We start from the raw sequence: 20,603 nt of genomic DNA on the forward strand, positions 1-20,603 counted from the left end.
GTATGAGTACGTCCCTGCGCCCTGGGTCTTAAGGACCAGGGACGTACTCATATGTCCGTGGGAATTCCGGCCCCTGCCGCGCGCTGGGCGGGGACCGGACCGAGGTGACTGCTGATATTGATCAGCAGTATTCCCGCGCAAATGCCCAGGGGGGTCATCAGACCCCCCCATGTCGTCGATCGGCGCAAATCGCAAGTGAATACACACTTGCGATTTGCGCGATTCCGGGTCATTAGGGGTCTATAGTGACCCGGTGACCCGGAATATAAGGGGGATCGCGGGTGTCTAAGACACCGAGGATCCCCCTGAAGTGATAGGAGTGAGGTGGCAGGGGTGCCACCCCTCCTAGACGCGACCACCAATAGCAGATCCGGCCCACCCACAATAGGCGGGGCAGGACGGGGAAACGGCGCCGAACATCCACTTACCGATCCGGGCAGGCGACGGAGGCTGCGGGTGACGTAGATCTGCGGGCGGCAATGACGTGCGGCTGGATCCGATGGAAGCCGGTGAGTTGCCTAGCAACATCTGGAGGGTACAGTTTGAGACCATTATACAGTGGTCTCAAACTGTAGCCCTCCAGATGTTGCAAAACTACAACTCCCAGCATGCCCAGACAGCTGTTTGGGCATGCTGGGAGTTGTAGTTTTGCAACAGCTGGAGGGCTACAGTTTGAGACCACTATATGGTAGTCTCTGAACTATAGCCCTCCAGATCTTGCAAAACTACAACTCCTAGCATGCCCACACAACTGTTTGGTGTCTGGGCCTGCTGGGATTTGTAGTTTTGCAGCATCTGGAGTGCCACAGTTTGCAGTGGTCTCTATACTGTAGCTCTCCAGATGTTGCAAACCTGCAAATCCCAGCATGCTGGGAGTTGTAGTTGCGATCCCTCCAGCTGTTGCATAACTACATCTCCCAGCATGCCCTTCGGGGATCAGTACATGCTGGAGGCACACTGGTTGGAAAATATTGAGTTAGATAACAGAACCTAACTGAAGGTTTTCCAACCAGTGTGCCTCCAGCTGTTGCAAAAGTACAACTCCCAGCCTGCATGGTCTGTCAGTACATGCTAGGAGTTGTAGTTTTGAAACAGCTGGAGGTTTGCCCCCCCCCCCCATATGAACGTACAGGGCACATTCACACGGGCAGGCTTACAGTAAGTTTTCTGCTTCAAGTATGAGCTGCGGCAAATTTTTCGCCGCAGCGCAAACTCCTAGCAGGGAACTCACTGTAAACCTCCGCCAGTGTGAATGTACCCTAAAAACACTACAGTACACTACACTAACACATAATAAAGGGTAAAAAACAACATATACACCCCTTACACTGTCTCCCCCCCCCCCCCCCCCAATAAAAATGAAAAACGTATTGTACGGCAGTGTTTCCAAAATGGAGCCTCCAGCTGTTGCAAAACAACAACTGACTGTCCAGGCATGCTGGGAGTTTAGCAACAGCTGGAGGCACCCTGTTTGGGAATCACTGGCGTACAATACCCCTATGTCCACCCCTATGCAATCCCTAATTTAGTTCTCAAATGCGCATGGCGCTCTCACTTTGGAGCCCTGTCGTATTTCAAGGCAACCGTTTAGGGCCACATATGGGGTATCGCCGTACTCGGGAGAAATTGCCTAACAAATTTTGGGGGCTTTTTTTCCTTTTACCCCTTATGAAAAGGTGAAGTTGGGGTCTACACCAGCATGTTAGAGTGTTGCCCTATACTTTTCATTTTGACAAGAGGTAAAAGGGAAAAAAGCCCCCCAAAATTTGTAATGTAATTTCTCCCGACTACGGAGATACCCCATATGTGGACGCAAAGTGCTCTGGGGGTGCACAACAAGGCCCAGAAGGAAGAGGGCACCATGTACATTTGAGGTGATTTGCACAGGGGTAGCTAATTGTTACAGTGGTTTTGACAAACGCAAAAAAAAAAAAACCCACATGTGACCCCATTTCGGAAACTACACCCCTCACGGAATGTAATGAGGGGTGCAGTGAGCATTTACACCCCACTGGTGTCTGACAGATCTTTGGAACGGTGGGCTGTGCAAATGAAAAATTTTGTACAGCCCACTGTTCCAAAGATCTGACAGACACCAGTGGGGGGGGTAAATGCTCACTGTACCCCTTGTTACGTTCCTAAAGGGGTCTAGTTTCCAAAATGGTATGCCATGTGGGGGTTATTTTGCTGTCCTGGCACCATAGGGGCTTCCTAAATGCGACATGCCCCCCCGAGCAAAATTTGCTCTTCAAAAGCTAAATGTGACTCCTTCTCTTCTGAGCATTGTAGTTTGCCCGTAGTGCACTTCAGGTCCACTTATGGGGTGCCTTCATACTCAGAAGAGATGGGGTTACAAATTTTGGGGGGGGTTTCTGCTATTAACCCTATCAAAAATGTGAAGTTTGGGGGGAAACACACATTTTAGTGAAAAAATAATAATTTTCACTAATTTTTAAGTCGTGAAACCCCTGTGGGGTATTTAGGCTCACTTTATGCCTTGTTAAGTTCCTCAAGGGGTCTAGTTTCCAAAATGGTATGACATGTGTTTTTTTTTTTGCTGTCCTGGCACCATAGGGGCTTCCTAAATGCGACATGCCACCCGAGCAAAATTTACTCTCAAAAAGCCAAATATGACTCCTTCTCTTCTGAGCATTGTAGTTCGCCCGTAGGGCACTTCAGGTCAACTTATGGGGTACCTCCATACTCAGAAGAGATGGGGTTAGAAATCTTGGGGGTTATTTTCTGCTATTAACCCTTGCAAAAATGTGAAATTTTGGGGGAAACACATTTTAGTGATTTTTTTTTTTTTTTTTTACATATGCAAAAGTCGTGAAACACCTGTGGGGTATTAAGGCTCACTTAATTCCTTGTTACGTTCCTCAAGGGGTCTAGTTTCCAAAATGGTATGGCATGTGTTTTTTTTTTTTGCTGTTCTGGCACCATAGGGGCTTCCTAAATGCAACATGCCCCCCAAAAACCATTTCAGAAAAAAGTACTCTCCAAAATCCCCTTGTCGCTCCTTCGCTTCTGAGCCCTCTACAGCGCCCCCCGAACACTTTACATAGACATATGAGGTATGTGCTTACTCGAGAGAAATTGGGCTACAAATATAAGTATACATTTTCTCCTTTTACCCCTTGTAAAAATTCAAAAATTCGGTCTACAAGAACATGCGAGTGTAAAAAATGAAGATTGTGAATTTTCTCCTTCATTTTGCTGCTATTCCTGTGAAACACCTAAAGGGTTAAAACGCTGACTGAATGTCATTTTGAATACTTTGAGGGGTGCAGTTTTTATAATGGGGTCATTTGTGGGGAATTTCTTAGATGAAGACCCTTCAAATCCATTTCAAACCTGAACTGGTCCCTGAAAAATAGTGAGTTTGAAAATTTTGTGAAAAATTGGAAAATTGCTGCTGAACTTTGAAGCGCTCTGGTGATTTCCAAAACTAAAAACACGTAAATTTTCTGATGCAAACATAAATTAGACATATTGTATATGTGAATAAAAATTTTTTTTATTTGGAATAACCATTTGCCTTACAAGCAGAGAGCTTCAAAGTTAGAAAAATTCAAAATGTTATAATTTTTCATCAAATTTTGTGATTTTTCACCAAGAAATTATGCAAGTTACCACAAAATGTTACCACTATGTTAAAGTAGAATATGTCGCGAAAAAACATTCTCGGAATCAGAATGATAACTAAAAGCATTCCAGAGTTATTAATGTTTAAAGTGACAGTGGTCAGTTGTGCAAAAAACGCTCTGGTCCTAAGGTGTAAAATGGCCTGGTCCTTAAGGGGTTAATAGAAGTAATTTACAAATTTGTTTAACTTTCTGGCACCAGTTGATTAAAAAAAAAAGTTTTCTACGGAGTACCCCTTTAAGGCTTGCTGATGTTTTCTACAGTATATATGATACTGAGTTATGTGTTGTTGATTTTTTTTTTATAACAAATTGCTGTGTTGTATGTGTCTGGATGACATGTGAAAAGTTTATATTAAAGGGGTATTCCAGGATTTTTTTTATTTGACTATGCTACAGGGGCTGTAAAGTTAGTGTAGTTCATAATATTGTGTCTCTACCTGTGTGTGACTGTTTTCTCACAATTCTACTGTGATTTTCACCCCAATATTTATTTTTACCAGCATACAATATGACTGCTGTCTCGGATTTTTCACAGCTTGCAATGCGAGACCTGACTCACTAGTCAGCTGATGACAGGGAGCCTGTCTGCTTCAATGGGTGGAGGGATCAATCTGCAACTAATGCAACAGCTGTAGGCACCCTGATTGAAAACCACAGGTCTTTTGTTTCAATGGGTATGTCATGAGATTGTTATGGTAATCTCATGACATAGCCATTTAGCCCCAAGACAAGCGCAGATCCTTTCTAAGCATGTCCATTACTGTCTGTCAGGTATGTACTGAAATCACCTTATGGTGGATAATCCTTTTAACTCCTTGGGGACGGAGCCCATTATAACCCTATGGACGGGAGCAATTTTTGCAATTCTGACCACTGTCACTTTAAGCATTAATAACTCTGGGATGCTTTTACTTTTCATTCTGATTCCGAGATTGTTTTTTCGTGACATATTCTATTTCATGGTAGTGGTAAATTTTTGTCGATACTTGCATCATTTCTTGGTGAAAAATTCCAAAATTTGATGAAAAAATAGAAAATTTAGCATTTTTCTAACTTTGAAGCTCTCTGCTTGTAAGGAAAACAGACATTCCAAATAAATGATATATTGATTCACAAATAAAATATGTCTACTTTATGTTTGCATCATAAAGTTGACCTGTTTTTTACTTTTGGAAGACATCAGAGGGCTTCAAAGCTCAGCAGCAATTTTTCATAAAATTTTCTAAATCGGAACTTTTCAGGGACCAGTTCAGTTTTGAAGTGGATTTGAAGGGCCTTTATATTAGAAATACCCCATAAATTACTCCATTATAAAAACTGCACCCCTCAAAGTATTCAAAATGACATTCAGAAAGTTTGTTAACCCTTTAGGTGTTTCACAGGAATAGCAGCAAAGTGAAGGAGAAAATTCGAAATCTTCATTTTGTACACTCGCATGTTCTTGTAGACCCAGTTTTTGAATTTTTTACAAAGGATAATAGGAGAAAAAGCCCCACAAAATTTGTAACCCAATTTCTCTCGAGTAAGGAAATACCTCATATGTGTATATCAAGTGTTCGGAGGGCGCAGTAGAGGGCTCAGAAGGGAAGGAGCAACAATGGGATTTTGGAGAGTGAATTTTTCTGATATGGTTTTTGAGGGGAATGTCACATTTAGGAAGCCCCTATGGTGCCAGAACAGCAAAAGAAACAAAAAAACACTGGCATACTATTTTGGAAACTACACCCCTCAAGGCACGTAACAAGGGGTCCGGTGAGTCTTAACACCCCACAGGTGTTTGACGACTTTTCGTTAAAGTCGGATGTGTAAATGAAAAAAAAAATTTCACTAAAGTGCATTTTTTTCCGCCAAATTGACAATTTTTACAAAGGGTAATGGGAGAAAATGCCCCCCAAAATTTGTAACCCCATCTCTTCTGAGTATGGAAATGCCCCATGTTAGGGCGTAAAATGCTCTGCGGGCGAACTACAATGGTCAGAAGTGAAGGAGTCACATTTGGCTTTAGGAAAGCAAATTTTGCTGAAATGGTTTTGGGGGGGCATGTCGCATTTAGGAAGCCCCTATGGTGCCAGAACAGCACAAAATACCCACATGGCATACTATTTTGGAAACTACACCCCTCAAGGCACGTAAAAAGGGGTACAGTGAGCCTTAAGACCCCACAGGCGATTGACGAACTTTCGTTAAAGTGGGACATGAAAGTGAAAAATTAGATTTTTAACACTAAAATGCTGGTGTTACCCAAAACTTTTCATTTTCACAAGGAGTAATAGGAGAAAATGCCCCACAAAATTTGTAACCCCATTTCTCTCGAGTAAGGAAATACCTCATATGTGTATGTAAAGTGCTCTGTGGGTGCACTAGAGGCCTCAGAAGGGAAGGAGCAATGGGCTTTTGGAGAGTGAATTTTGCTGAAATGGTTTTTGGGGGCATGTCGCATTTAGGAAGCCCCCATGATGCAGGAACAGTAAAAAAAAACACATGGCATACTATTTTGGAAACTACACCCCTCACAGAGCTTAATAATGGGTGCAGTGAGCATTTATACCCCACTGGCATTTGACAGATCTTTGAAACAGTGGGCTGTGCAAATGAAAAATTACATTCTTCATTTTTACGGACGACTGTTCAAAAAATTTGTCAGACACCTGTGTGGTGTAAATGCTCACTGTATCCCTTGTTACATTCCGTGAGGGGTGTAGTTTCCAAAATGGGGTCACATGTGGAGGGGGTCCACTGTTCTGGCTCCATGGGGGCTTTGTAAACACACATAGCCTTCAATTCCAGCCTAATTCTCTCTCAAAAGAAGCCCAATGGTGCTCCTTCTCTTCTGAGCATTGCAGTTCACCCGCAGAGCACTATACTTCCACATATGGGGTATTTATATACTCAGAAGAAATTGGGTTCCAAATTTTGGGGGGCTTTTTTCCTATTAACCCTTGTGAAAATGAAAAATTTGGGGTAACGCCAGCATTTCAGGGGAAAAATTCAAAAATTTTAATTTTCATGTCCAACTTTAACGAAAATTTGTCAAAGACCTGAAGGGTGTTAAGGCTCACTATACCCCTTGTTACGTTCTGTGAGGGGTGTAGTTTCCAAAATGGGGTCACATGTGGGTGTTTTTTTTTTTGCGTTCATGTCAGAACCGCTGTAACCGATCAGCCACCCCTGTGCAAATCACCAATTTAGGCCTCAAATGTACATGGCGCTCTCTCACTTCTGATCCATGTAGTTCGTCCGCAGAGCATTTTATGTACACATATGGGGTATTTCCGTACTCAGAAGAAATTGTGTTACAAATTTTGGGCTTCGTTTTCTCCTTTTACCTCTTGTGAAAAAGTATGGGGCAACACCAGCATGTTAGTGTAAACATTTTAATTTTTTTTTACACTAATATGCTGGTGTAGCCCCCAATTTTACCTTTTCATTAGGGGTAAAAGGAGAAAAATCGCCCCAAAATTAGTAGTGCAATTTCTACCGAGTACAGAAATACCCCATATGTGGCCCTAAACTGTTGCCTTGAAATACGACAGGGCTCTGAAGTGAGAGAGCGCCATGCGCATTTGAGGCCTAAATAAGGAATTTGCAATAGGGGCGGACCCGGGTACCTACAGTAAAACTCTACAGCAGTGTTTCCCAAACAGGGTGCCTCCAGCTGTTGCAAGACTCCCAGCCTGCCAGGACAGTCTATGGCTGTCCGGCAATACTGGGAGTTTTGGTTTTGCAACAGCTGGAGTCTCCCTTTAGGAAACACTGCCGTATGAGACATGTAAGGGGGTGTATATGTAGTGTTTTACTTTTTATTATTTGTTAGTGTAGTGTAGTGTTTTTAGGGTACATTCACACAGGCAGGGGTTCACAGTAAGTTTTCCGCTGGGAGTTTGAGCTGCGGCGGAAAATTTGCCGCAGCTCAAACTTGTCGAAGGAAACCCACTGTAAACCTGCCCATGTGAATGTACCCTGTACATTCACATGGGGGGGCGCCCTAAACCTTCAGCTGTGGCAAAATGACAACTCCCAGAATGCAATAACAGACCGTACATACTGGGAGTTGTAGTTTTACAACAGCTGTAGGCACACTGGTGGGGAACCACTGAGTTAGAAAACAGAATCTAGCTCAGTGATTCCAACCAATGTGCCTCCAGCTGTTGCAAAACTACAACTCCCAGCATGTACGGTCTGTCAGTGCATTCTGGGAGTTGTAGTTTTGCAACAGCTGGAGGCACACGGGTTGGAATCACTGAGTTAGGAAACAGACTCTGTTTTTTTTTTTTTTGCTGTTGCAAAACTACAATTCCCAGCATGGCCAGACAGTCAGGGTTGCTGGGCGTGTAGTTCTGCAATATCTGGCCCTTCAGATGTTGCAGAACTACAACTCCCAGCATGCCTGGACAGTCTGGGCATGCTAGGAGTTGTAGTTATGCAACAACTGGGGAAGAACCGTTTGGAGACCGCAAAGTAGTGGTCCCCAAACTGTAGTCCTCCAGATGTTGCAAAACTACAACTCCAAGCATGCCCAGACTGTCCAGGCATGCTGTGAGTTGTAGTTCTGCAACATATGAAGGGCCAGATATTGCAGAACTACACGCCCAGCATCCCTGACTGTCTGGCCATGCTGGGAATTGTAGTTTTGCAACATCTGGAGGGCTACAGACGGAGGGCCACCGTATAGTGGTCTCCAAACTGGGCCACTTCAGATGTTGCAAAACTACAACTCCCAGCATGCCCAAACAATCTTTGGCTGTCTGGGCATGCTGGGAGTTGTAGTTTTGCAGCTTTTAGAAGGCCACAGAGAAGATCACTTACCGCGATCTTCACTGCAGCCTTCTCTGCCGCACTTTATGGCCGCCGCTCCTCCTGCTGCCGCCGCTGCTCCGGGATGCCGGCTCCGCCGCCTCCACCGGTCCGGGTAAGTCGGGCCATGCTCCCCCCTCGCTGCCCCGACTTCCGATCGGTGGCCAGAGTGGGGGAAATGAACTCTAACCCCCCTCCTGCCATTGGTGGTCAGCCTGACCGACCAATGGCAGGGGTTAGGAGGGGGTGGCAACACTGCCACCTTGCTCCTATCCTTTTGGATGTCTCTGACAGCTCCGATCATTCTTATTTTCCGGGGTGATTGGGTCACCAGTGACCCGATTAGCCCGGATCGCGGGCAAATCGCTGGTCTGAATTGACCAACGATTTGCCGCGATCAATGACATGGGGGGGTCTCAGGAGCCGCCTAGGCATTGCCAAGGGATGCCTGCTGATAGATATCAGCAGTCATCCTGGTCTGATCACCGCCCGGCGAGCGGCAGTGATCGGAAATGCCAAGGGCATATGGATACGCCCTCCGTCCTTAAGTGACGGGACGCGAGGGCGCATGCATACGCCCTCCGTCCCCAAGGAGTTAATGAAACTAATGCTTTAATATGTATTGTTTGCTCCTGTCTTCATTTGAATAGCATAGTACTTCAGGGGTTAATGCAATATCCCTATGTGATTGTATTTTTTTATTGTATTTTTTATTGTATTTCATATATATATATATATATATATATATATATATATATATATATGAAATACAATAAAAAATATATATATAGTCATGGCCATGAATGTTGGCACCCCCTGAAAAAAATGAAGTATTTCTCACAGAAAAGGATTGCAGTAACACATGTTTTGCTATGCACATGTTTATACCCTATGTGTGCATTAGAACTAAACCAAAAAAGGGAGGAAAAAAAGCAAATTGGACATAACGTCACACCAAACTCCAAAAATGGGCTGGACAAAATTGTTGCTACCCTTTCAAAATTGTGAAAAAATAAGATTGTTTCAAGCATATGATGATACTTTAAACTGGGGCAAGTAACAGGTGTGGGCAATATAAAAATCACTAGTCTTTGCATTGTGTGTCTGTGTGTGCCACACTAAGCATTGACAACAGAAAGAGGAGAAGAGAACTGTCTGAGGACTTGAAAACCAAAATTGTGGAAAAATATCAACAATCTCAAAGTCCATCTTTTGAAGAGATCTAGATTTGCCTTTGTCCATAGTGCACAACATTATCAAGAAGTTTGCAACCCATGGCACTGTAGCTAATCAGATGTCAACGCAGTATAGTCCGGATGGTGGATAAGCAGCCCCAAACAAGTTCCAAAGATATTCAAGCTGTCCTGCAGGCTCAGGGAGCATCAGTGTCAGCGCGAGCTATCTGCCGACATTTAAATGAAATGAAACGCTATGGCAGGAGACCCAGGAGGACCCCACTGCTGACACAGAGACATAATAAAGCAAGACTACATATTACCAAAATGAACTTGAGTAAACCAAAATCCTTCTGGGAAAACGTCTTGTGGACAGATGAGACCAAGATAGAGCTTTTTGGTAAAGCACATGATTCTACTGTTTACCGAAAATGGAATGAGGCCTACAAAGATAAGAACACAGTACCTACAGTGAAATATGGTGGAGGTTCAATGATGTTTTAAGGTTGTTTTGCTGCCTCTGGCACTGGGTGCCTTGAATGTGTGCAAGGCATCATGAAATCGTAGGATTACTAACGGATTTTGGGCCCCACTTTACAGCCCAGTGTCAGAAAACTGGGTTTGCGTCCAAGATCTTTGGTTTTCCAGCAGGACAATGACCCCAAACATACATCAAAAAGCACCCAGAAATGGATGGCAACAAAGCGCTGGAGAGTTCTGAAGTGGCCAGCAATGAGTCCAGATCTGAATCCCATTGAACACCTGTGGAGAGATCTTAAAATTGCTGTTGGGAAAAGGTGCCCTTCCAATAAGAGAGACCTGGAGCAGTTTGCAAAGGAAGAGTGGTCCAACATTCCGGCTGAGAGGTGTAAGAAGCTTATTGATGGTTATAGGAAGCGACAGATTTCAGTTATTTTTTTTCCAAAGGGTGTGCAACCAAATATTAAGTTAAGGGTGCCAATAATTTTGTCCAGACCATTTTTGGAGTTTGGTATGACATTATGTCCAATTTGCTTTTTTTCCTCCCTTTTTTGGTTTAGTTCCAATACACACAAAGGGAATAAACATATGTATAGCAAAACATGTGTTACTGAAATACTTTTCTGTGAGAACTACTTGTTTTTCTAGAAAAATTTCAGGGGTGCCAACATTTACGGCTATGACTGTATATATAAATTTGTGTGTAGTCATGAGTAAGGACCCATGTAGTCTGAAATGCATTGATCTTGTTTTAGTAACACTGCCTTTGTAACTCCTTCTCCCTCCACATGCCATCACATCTATAGTAGTTTGCTGTAAATTATATTTCAGCACATTGTCAGCCGGTTCAGTCCAGTGCACTTTTACCAGCACTATGTCATGGCAAAGCAGTGAGTAGTAGGTGCTGTGCTATGATTGGCCAGACATCTAAAGGAAAGAAAGCAACTGTGTAAGTATTACTAGTAAAGAGGCACAGCAGCATGCTTTGAATGTATTGCTCAGGCAGAGGTGGCACATGAACAGTAACAGGCTATGAAACTATTGCTCAGGCAAAGGAGGAGCAGGAACAGCAGCACGCTATGAACCTATTGATCAGACAGTGGTCGAGCAGGAACGGCAGCACACTATGAACCCAATTGCTTAGACGGTGGTGGAGCAGGAACAGTAGCACGCTATGTACCTATTGCTCAGACGGTGGTGGAGCAAGAACGGCAGCACGCTATGAACCTATTGCTCAGGCAAAGGTGGAGCAGGAACAGCAGCACGCCATGAAGCTATTGATCAGACAGTGGTGGAGCAGGAACAGCAGCACGCTACGAACCTATTGCTCAGACGGTGGTGGAGCAGGAGCAGCAGCACACTATGAACCGATTGATCAGACAGAGGTGGAGCAGGAACGGCAGCACACTATGAACCTATTGCTCAGGCAAATGTGGAGCAGGAACAGCAGCATGCTATGAACCTATTGATCAGAGAGAGGTGGAGCAGGAACAGCAGCATGCTATGAACCTATTGATCAGAGAGAGGTGGAGCAGGAACAGCAGCACGCTATGAACCTATTGATCAGACAGTGGTGTAGCAGGAACAGCAGCATGCTATGAACCTATAGCTCAGATGGTGGTGGAGCAGGAGCAGCAGCACGCTATGAACCTAGTGCTCAGGCAAAGGTGGAGCAGGAACAGCAGCATGCTATGAACCTATTGATCAGACATGTGATGCAGGAACAGCAGCACACTATGACCCTATTGCTCAGGCAAAGGTGGAGCAGGAACAACAGCACGCTATGAACCTTTTCATCAGACAGAGGTGGAGCAGGAACAGCAGCATGCTATGAACCTATTGATCAGACAGGTCGAGCAGAAACAGCAGCATGCTATGAACCTATTGATCAGACAGAGGTGGAGCAGGAACAGCAGCATGCTATGAACCTATTGCTCAGGCAAAGGTGGAGCAGGAACAGCAGCATGCTATGAACCTATTGATCAGAGAGAGATGGAGCAGAAACAGCAGCATGCTATGAACCTATTGCTCAGAGAGAGGTGGAGCAGGAACAGGAGCACGCTATGAACCTATTGATCAGACAGTGGTGGAGCAGGAACAGCAGCATGCTACGAACCTATAGCTCAGACGGTGGTGGAGCAGGAGCAGCAGCATGCTATGAACCTATTGCTCAGGCAAAGGTGGAGCAGGAACAGCAGCATGCTATGAACCTATTGATCAGACAGGGGGATCAGGAACAGCAGCACACTATGAACCTATTGCTCAGGCAAATGTGGAGCAGGAACAACAGCACGCTATGAACCTTTTGATCAGACGGTGGTAGAGCAGGAACAGCAGCATGCTATGAACCTATTGCTCAGACGGTGGTAGAGCAGGAACAGCAGCATGCTATGAACCTATTGCTCAGATGGTGGTAGAGCAGGAACAGCAGCACGCTATGAACATATTGCTGAGACAGTGGTGGAGCAGGTTCAGTAGCATGCTATGAATCTATTGATCAGACAGAGATGAAGCAGGAACAGCAGCATGCTATGAACATATTGATTAGAAAGGTGGAGCAGGCGTCACTTTACTTAGCATAGTAACATATTGCTAACAATTGTTTTACCATTGCAAAATGCATCAAAGTTGTCATAGTCTGCAGCTTTTCATCCTGCAAAACAATTGTGAGAAACATTGAGGGAGATTTATCAAACCTTGTGCAAAGCTCAGCTTTCATTTTACCAAAGCTCGATAAGTTATGAAATCTGAGTTGTGATTGGTTACTATAGGCCAATGGTCTCAAATGGTGGCATTGTCATCAGTGTAAAAAAAAAAATAATAATAATTGTGTCCTAAGCCGCCACTGTGATAATGTGCCACCCTAGGCCTGGGCCTTTTTGGCCTAGTTAAAGATGCAGCGCTGATTCAGGGGCATTTTGCAGCGGTATTTGCTGCAGATGTGGATTTTTTTGCCTCTGGTTTACAAGACTAACAATCTTATATTAAAAATAAAATTTCAATTTGACATAGTCACATATACAAAAAAATTGAAGGGCACTGAGCCACATCAGAAGATCATAGAACTTGAGGTGAGATTGCTTGGGGGCCTGTTTAGTGTCCAGTTCTGAACCGAATGAAGCATTTTCGTGGTAAGCTGGTGTAGAGGGGAGCGCTAATTCTCAGATTGACGAGATATTTTTAACATGTCTTATTTTCATTGTATTACTGTATAACTACTTACATGCACAACATTCTCTAATATAATTCATTCATAACTGAAGATAAAACCGACCTTGTTACTATATGTCATAAAGTAAGATAAGTGAAGTTCAGGTAAGGTGCATACGTAACTTAATAGTATTATGTGGGTCTTTTTGCAAATATTTACCAACTCTAGGACTCCTCTGAAGGTCATATCCACTGATACAATTGTAGGTTGAAGCCAGTTGTGGACAGGTCTGATATTCATAAGGCGAGGAGACTGCTCCAGGACACCAATTTTGTCTGTCACATTGTAATATCCACATGTGTCTTGGCCACACGTTACAGCTGTTTTAAAGTGCATAAATAATATTATGATCAGATGCTACAAGCTACACATTGTATCATAAAAAACGCACGGACACTATTATTAAATCCTCATGTGACAATATTATAAATATTATTAATTCATATAGAACCCTTGGTTCCAGGGCACATTACAGTTGATAAGGGTTAAAATACATGACATAAACAAAGGTACAGTGAACGTGATACATAGGAAATTACAATATCCTCACAACACCATAGATCATTGATCCACATGTAGTTAAGTGCATAGTCCACACTTAAGGATCTACTTCATTAAAAAAATAGTACACATTTTTATGAACAGAAATATACAGCTACATCATAACCAAACAAGTTTATTGATGATTTCTGGTAAAATAAATCCCAACAGAGGTTTCCAAGGAAAAAAGTGAAGGCCTGCAAACAAAAGGTGTGCAGTCTCAGAGAATACCTCTGGCCCTGATGGTCTTGGCATCTTGAGTTTTCACCACTAATCCCGTACTTTAAATAACAACATCCTTTAGAAAACAGGAAGGGTGGGTACTCAAAAATCTTAAGGCCCTTTTACATTGGCCAAGTATTGGCACATGAGGATTCCTAAGAAGGCTAGTTCCCGATAACTGGTCCGTGTAAAGGTCAGAGATCAGCCAAAGAATGAGCAAACAATGGTTTATCGACTAACTGGATCTTTTGTGCAGCCAATAATATCGCTCTGTGCACCCGATAATGATAAATTGTAAGGGCTGCACAATGAATCCAGCCATGTGAAGGCTCAGTAAAATAGCCCCGATCACAGAGATCAGCGCTTATTATCATCCTGCCATCAGATTGTATACAATGGCCTTAAGTATGGCTGCGTAGCCATTGCTCTAAACATGATGGCAGACATTTATCAAAGGATGTCTAGTATAGTTGTTTTTCTCCACTCTTTTTTTGACTGTAGTTTTGCATGCAACAAATTTATCAAAAAGTCAGTGCTTTGTACATTTCCTTAGTGTAGAGGTTTTTCTCACGTTTCCTTTTAGATGGTGTAGATTTGCGCCTGGATTTTGCTCTTTATGCAAAAATGTATGACTTTTTACTATAGTCTCAATTGATAAATATGTGACCACTGCATCATGAAAAGGATAAATGGACTGCAAGATAACATTGCAAAGAATGTTTATTTGAAAAGTGGCACAAAAAAACTCCACTGCACCTAAACTGCGCCAAATATAGATGATTAAACAGCTCTAAAAGCAATGAGAAATGTTCCCCTATGTACCCAAACAACAGATAATAGAAGATGCACATAATTGAGATACTTTACACCAGTAGCATATTTATGTTGGTGATGTGAAAAAGAGGAAGATAATTCTCTTAAGGTACATTGCTCTACACTGCACAAAAAGATTTAATGTTACGGCAGCCAGACCAATTATACCCCACCACTGGCATACAGCTCATACAGCTACTATGTGGCATGTTGAAATGTCTCATCTCCACCAGAAAGCAGAGTTTTCGGCAGAAATTATGGGTGACTTCAGATTTAAGACTGTTCATTTTATTGATATGAGCATCAATATAAACTTTATAAGGTATTCGAGGGGTTATCCAGCATTACAAAAACAGCATTGATTTAAAAAAAAAACAAAAAAACCTGCATCACATTTGTTTGCTGGTTGTGCGTGGTATTGCTGCATAGTTTCAGTGAAGTAAATGGAGCCAAGTTGTAATACCATGTACAACCTGCAGACAGGTGTGATTTTGTTTTTGAAAAAAAAAATAGCTCTGTTCTTCTACTCCTGGATAAATCCTTTAAGCCAGGGACTTCATACTATATGATTTCTGAAATGACTTTGCAACATATGGCACCATATGTGGGTAATCACCAATGCACCTTCCAATCTTCTGCCCCCCCCCCCTTTTTATCCTTCTTTTGTTCTATCTTCACTTGTTTTATGGTTCTATCGTTTAGATCCTATAGCTCTGTATTGCTTAGTGACTGACCACACATAAAAAAGGTTTGAAAACCCATTTTTTTTCTACAATGGTTCTGAATATTCCATAATGTTAAACCTTTCATAAAATATTTTATCAATGTTCTTGTACCTACTGATATTGAGCCACATGATCATCTTGTTAAACCCTACAAACCATGTTATTCCTTCTCCTTAAATAGTGTTGTTGTTATATGGTTTCTATTCGGTCCTGCAAGCCCAACTTATTTGTATCTCCTTTTTGATACATACTTAAAATTACATTTTTGTTAATAAATATATATTGAAAATAAAGAACATTTTCAGAGTGACTCCCACTCTAGTGAACCCATCCCATCTATTTAACGCAGCCTATGGTCAACCACGTATTTAAATGGCTGGAAGGTGATACTAATGGTTGTATAAAATGACCTCAGCAATAGCAGCTGATCACTGGGGCTAACAGCATTGTCTCCATGAGAAAACTTCTTTAAACACATAAATTATAAAGTTATATTATTTTATAAACAAGAGTGGTCTAATTCTAGAAAATAGTGCAAACAAGTGCACTGTCATAACAGTCCTACTGAAATTCTACTGCATTAAAGTGGTGTCCATTTACAGAAAATACCCCTACTTCCATAAGGCTAATCATAGCAAACAAAAATATAAAAAATATAACCACAATTTCAGCTAAAAAATTGTAGTAAAATACAGAATTTCTGCTTTCTTTTACATATGGTGCCATTGATATTTATGGGCTATGCATAGTATTGCAGCTTGGGGATCTAATGGAAGAGCCTCAAAATGGAGGTGTAATGTGTTTCCAGAATCAATTGAGGTATCATAGGAGGCAATTATAAAGGGTAACTTACCAAACAGAATAACCATGAGAATAAGAAAAGTCCTCTGCATCTCAGAAGCAGTCCTGAGCTCAAGAGACGCTCTACCTTTAGATCTCATTGTTAATCCGGAAACCCTTGGCATGCCACAATCCAGCAGTTAAACTAGACATACAACTTATTTAGCAGTACATAATTCTCCACAGGAACAAGAATCCAAGGATGAAAGCAGCGAAAGCAAACATTTGCCGCAGACTATCCTAAAGGCAACCCTGAAGCAACCTCTGTATATTTATTTTACATATGCTTACCTGGTGGTGTTAAAGGAGAGGGAGGATAAGAGTGCCGAAGTGAAAATGAAAAATGATAGTTAAATGCTTATTTTTTCCCTTTGTAATGTTATGTAATGTAATTCAGATTGTGATTAATAGGAAAAAAAACATTAGAGTGATGAAATGGGTGCAGGTATTAATACTGCTATTGGGTTGTTCACATCCCCTACTGAAAAGGGAGAGTTCAAGAAAATCACATTTCCCTTACATCCTATCAGTAGCAAACTTGTGGGGATTTTTCCACCCTGCGGAATGATAATGATGAAGCCATACTATAAAAGGACTATGCTCCCTTATGTTTTTTAGATTCTACCTACTGTCTCCTCTTATGATTGCCACGTCACCTTGTATGAGCCCTATGCTGTCAGACTTAGCTAAGCAGGCATATTGTTTGTTTTATAAGCTTGGTTAGTCGCTGTATAGGACACTGTCTTCTATCCAGGCTGTATACTTACAGATTTCTATTCTACCAGGGCTCTTTCGATTTCTGTAGCTGAGCACTCCTTTGTTTCTTAAAGGGGTACTCCGGCGCTTAGACATCTTATCCCCTACCGAAAGGATAGGGGGTAAGATGCCTGATCGCGGGGGTCCCGCCGCTGGGGACCCACGTGATCTTTCACGCCGCACCCCGTTTAAAATCAGTCCCCGGAGCGTGTTCGCTCGGGGTCTGATTACTGTCAATCACGGGGCCGGAGCATTGTGACGTCAATGCTCCGCCCCGTGTGATGTCAGTAATCAACAGTGATCGACAGTAATCAGACCCGGAGCGAACACGCTCCGGGGACTGATTTTAAACAGGGTGCGGCATGCAAGATCACGGGGTCCCCAGTGGCGGGACCCCCGCGATCAGGCATCTCATCCCCTATCCTTTGGATAGGGGATAAGATGTCTAAGCGCTGGAGTACCCCTTTAAGAACAGATTTGTACCACAGCCTTATAGTATACACCAAAAACAGATGCAGTAAAAAATCTTTGGAGTGATAGGTCTCTTCTTAGATCTGTACAAGAGATTCTACCCTAGGTTTTCTTCTTGCTACATCCCAACAATTGTGCTGCTGATGAGATGTAAGAAAAGTGTATGCTTTAGAATGTATACCTTTTCCCTTAGGCTGCTTTCACACTATAAAAATACTTCCGTTATGAACGCCTGTTAGGAAATCGGCAGTTAAACAGCCTGCACAAAATCACTAACGGCCGTTAGAAAATCCCAGTAAAGTCTATGGGATTTTTCTAATAGCCGTTTTAACCCGTTATCGCCCGTTATTAATACTGGCCGTCACGTTATGAATTCTCCCATCACTATCGCCCATCACAAAATTACGGCCGGTATTAATAACGGGTGATAACGGGTTAAAACGTCTATTAGAAAAATCCCATAGACAACAATGGGATTTTCTAACGGCCGTTAGTGATTTTGTGCAGGCTGTTTAACTGCCGATTTCCTAACGGGCGTTCATAACGGAAGTGTTTTAATAGTGTGAAAGCAGCCTTAGTTCTTTCAGCAGCACAAGACCTCTGCTGTCAAGAAAAAGTCAGGACAGTCCTGTACACATGAGATGGCCGAATGCTCATGACAAAATTGATGGCTTTGGCTGACATTTATCTAATGTGTATTGTCACCTTTAAACTGCTGAATTTGATAAAGCTTCAAGAGGCTATCTGGCCTTAATTTTGGGTGCAATAAGGAAAATATTTAGTCCCATCTTATGAAAGCCACATTATGTGTCATTCATTTGCAGATGGCTGTAAGCCAATTCTTTGTCTGGGACATGATCTTTGGTTCTATTAAACAGCATTACATCTAAGCATAGGATTTACATTGTTAACAACAGACTCGCTACTTGAGTCCGCAGTGTTGTGGAAAGTTATATCCACTGTAATGTTAAAATGTACCATTGCCAAGTCAGGTTAACATGCTATGTGTGAAACTACAGCTCCCAATGTGACCTAAGCAGTAGTAAGGGTAGGCTGGGAAACGTTGTTTTACCCATTGTCACTGCAGACCTTACAAATGAACACTGTGCTGATGGGGACACCATGGCGGCCTTGCAGTTCTGGAGTCCTGGGTTTAAATCCCACAAGGACAACATTTGCAACAAGTTTGTATGTTCTCCCCATGTAAGCATAGGTGTCTTCCCAAACATACTGATAGGTAAATTTAGATTGTGAGCCACAATGGGGACAGAGTATACAGGGCTGAGGAATTTGTGTGCGCTATATAAATAATTATTATTATGATGGGACACTGCTCCAGTTCGCCATGATTTCTTTTAGTTACATTTAACCTTTGCAGAAATTGACCCCTAAACAACATTGTTTTCTCACTTCTGCAGCAGATCCTCATTCTCTATATAAGAGACAATAATGAATGTATCTCCACCACATACTAAATAACTACAAAATATAATCCTGCTGCACCCTGGGGAATCCCACTCCTGATTACATCTAATGTTACTATCTAGCTTTAGCCTTGATCAGGTCTCCAGAACAGCATTACAGGTGTGTTAAAGTTACATTTTAATATCCTCAAATGTGTGAATTCTGGATGTGGCAAAAAATGAAACAAAAAAAACATCTAAGAACAAACTGTGACTCGGACATCGTCATTGAGAAAACAATATTTATTGAATTTGGGCTGTTTGTAAAACTATACAAATTTACAGCATAGTGCAAATAGGTCTTATTAGTGCATCAGATTCAAGTAGGGCTACAATGTACAGCTAAGAGGAGTTAGGGCTACCAGTCACGAGTATGGATTATAGTATCTACAGCAGAGAGCAAGGTACAGGTAAGGTAAATGTATATGGAAGGTAGAGATTTAGCAAATATAAGGAAGTTGGTAATGTATATAATGTGTTAAGGGGTAAATACATTATTTACAGACACAGTATACACGCTGTCCCAGTACAGTCACATTGAGCATACATTCATATTCCTGTCAGGTACAATGATAGAAGCCCAATTATGTTGTGCCCATATTTAGAAAAGACTTCTACCTAGGATCATGACAACTTTTGGCAAGCATATAATATAATGACCCACCCTGTCCTCTGTATAAGTGAATACTTTCTAAGCTGGCTGGAGGACACGGTAGACTACCATACCACTTTGTGTAGGTTATAAGGGTGGCATGATCTAGAGAAAATAGGCCAGAAAACCTCCAGAGATTTTTGCATTGTAGGACACCTGGTAAGTATGTACCGTATATACTCGAGTATAGGCCGAGTTTTTCAGCACGATTTTTCGTGCTGAAAACACCCCCCTCGGCTTATACTCGAGTGAACTCCCCCACCCTCAGTGGTCTTCAACATGCGGACCTCCAGAGGTTTCAAAACTACAACTCCCAGCAAGCCCGGGCAGCCATCGGCTGTCCGGGCTTGCTGGGAGTTGTGGTTTTGAAACCTCCGGAGGTCCGCAGGTTGAAGACCACTGCGGCCTTCAACATCATCCAGCCCCCTCTCACCCCCTTTAGTTCTGAGTACTCACCTCCGCTCGGCGCTGGTCCGGTCCTGCAGGGCTGTCCGGTAAGGAGGTGGTCCGGTGAGGAGGTGGTCCGGGCTGCTATCTTCACCGGGGAGGCCTCTTCTAAGCGCTTCCGGCCCGGCCTCAGAATAGTCACGTTGCCTTGACAACGACGCAGATACGTCGCTGTCAAGGCAACGGCTCTATTCCGGGCCGGAAGCGCGGAGAAGAGGCGCCCCCGGTGAAGATAGCAGCCCGGACCACCTCCTCACCGGACCACCTCCTTACCGGACAGCCCTGCAGGACCGGACCAGCGCCGAGCGGAGGTGAGTACTCAGAACTAAAGGGGGTGAGAGGGGGCTGGATGATGTTGAAGGCCGCA

At 42.9% G+C, this 20,603-nt stretch overlaps 1 protein-coding gene across 1 annotated transcript in view; it reads right to left on the reverse strand.

Annotated features, from left to right (window-relative positions):
• Window positions 1–16,548, reverse strand: part of LOC130277480 (5-hydroxytryptamine receptor 3A-like) — a 29,301-nt gene extending 12,753 nt beyond the window's left edge. Inside the window, exons 1-4 of the mRNA XM_056528154.1 lie at window positions 16,461–16,548; window positions 13,467–13,627; window positions 12,705–12,749; window positions 429–500 (exon numbers count right to left, since the gene is read on the reverse strand). Coding sequence (XP_056384129.1) covers window positions 429–500; window positions 12,705–12,749; window positions 13,467–13,627; window positions 16,461–16,548 — 366 coding nt within the window. The remainder of the gene's footprint in view (window positions 1–428; window positions 501–12,704; window positions 12,750–13,466; window positions 13,628–16,460) is intronic.
• Between the last annotated feature and the right edge of the window lie 4,055 nt (window positions 16,549–20,603).

The sequence above is a fragment of the Hyla sarda genome, chromosome 6, assembly GCF_029499605.1.
Source record: "Hyla sarda isolate aHylSar1 chromosome 6, aHylSar1.hap1, whole genome shotgun sequence".
NCBI lineage: Eukaryota > Metazoa > Chordata > Amphibia > Anura > Hylidae > Hyla > Hyla sarda.